The sequence below is a fragment of the Eurypyga helias genome, unplaced genomic scaffold, assembly GCF_000690775.1.
Source record: "Eurypyga helias isolate BGI_N326 unplaced genomic scaffold, ASM69077v1 scaffold39423, whole genome shotgun sequence".
NCBI classification, from domain to species: domain Eukaryota; kingdom Metazoa; phylum Chordata; class Aves; order Eurypygiformes; family Eurypygidae; genus Eurypyga; species Eurypyga helias.
In genome coordinates this window covers 19,600-19,949 of record NW_010239963.1, presented here as the reverse complement: position 1 = coordinate 19,949, position 350 = coordinate 19,600, and the positions used below count along the sequence as shown (strand labels likewise).

Sequence of the window (350 nt, the reverse complement as noted above, 5' to 3'; positions counted from 1 at the left end):
GCCTGGCGAACGGGAACCATGTAGAGGACTAAACCAGAGAACTGGGCTGGGAGTAGATGGTGTCTCTGATGTTGCGTCGGGGTTGGAGAGTCAATGGATGAGCGCAAAGTGCGGGAGACTTAGAATTCGATCTTGCAGGCCGGGAAGGATTCGTCCTGCATCACAACTGTGCTGCTGCTTGCCAGGACCATGATGTTCAGCTCCTGCTGTTTCTCGTGGGTCTGCTGGTACCACTCCCGCGTCACCTCGGTATCGTGTGTTGGGATCAGCGTCACCTGGGAAAAGAAAGCAGCAGGGATGATTGGGAGCTGCGGCAGCGGACGGTGGCCAGCGGCGGCCGGGCTCACAGC

General features: G+C 58.6%; 1 protein-coding gene across 1 annotated transcript in view; it reads right to left on the bottom strand.

The window, feature by feature from the left end:
• Positions 1-119: 119 nt before the first annotated feature.
• The window catches only part of MAP1A (microtubule-associated protein 1A), a 13,607-nt gene continuing 13,376 nt past the window's right edge, over positions 120-350 (bottom strand). Inside the window, 1 exon segment of the mRNA XM_010148321.1 lies at positions 120-275. Within this exon segment, the coding sequence (XP_010146623.1) occupies positions 120-275 (156 nt within the window).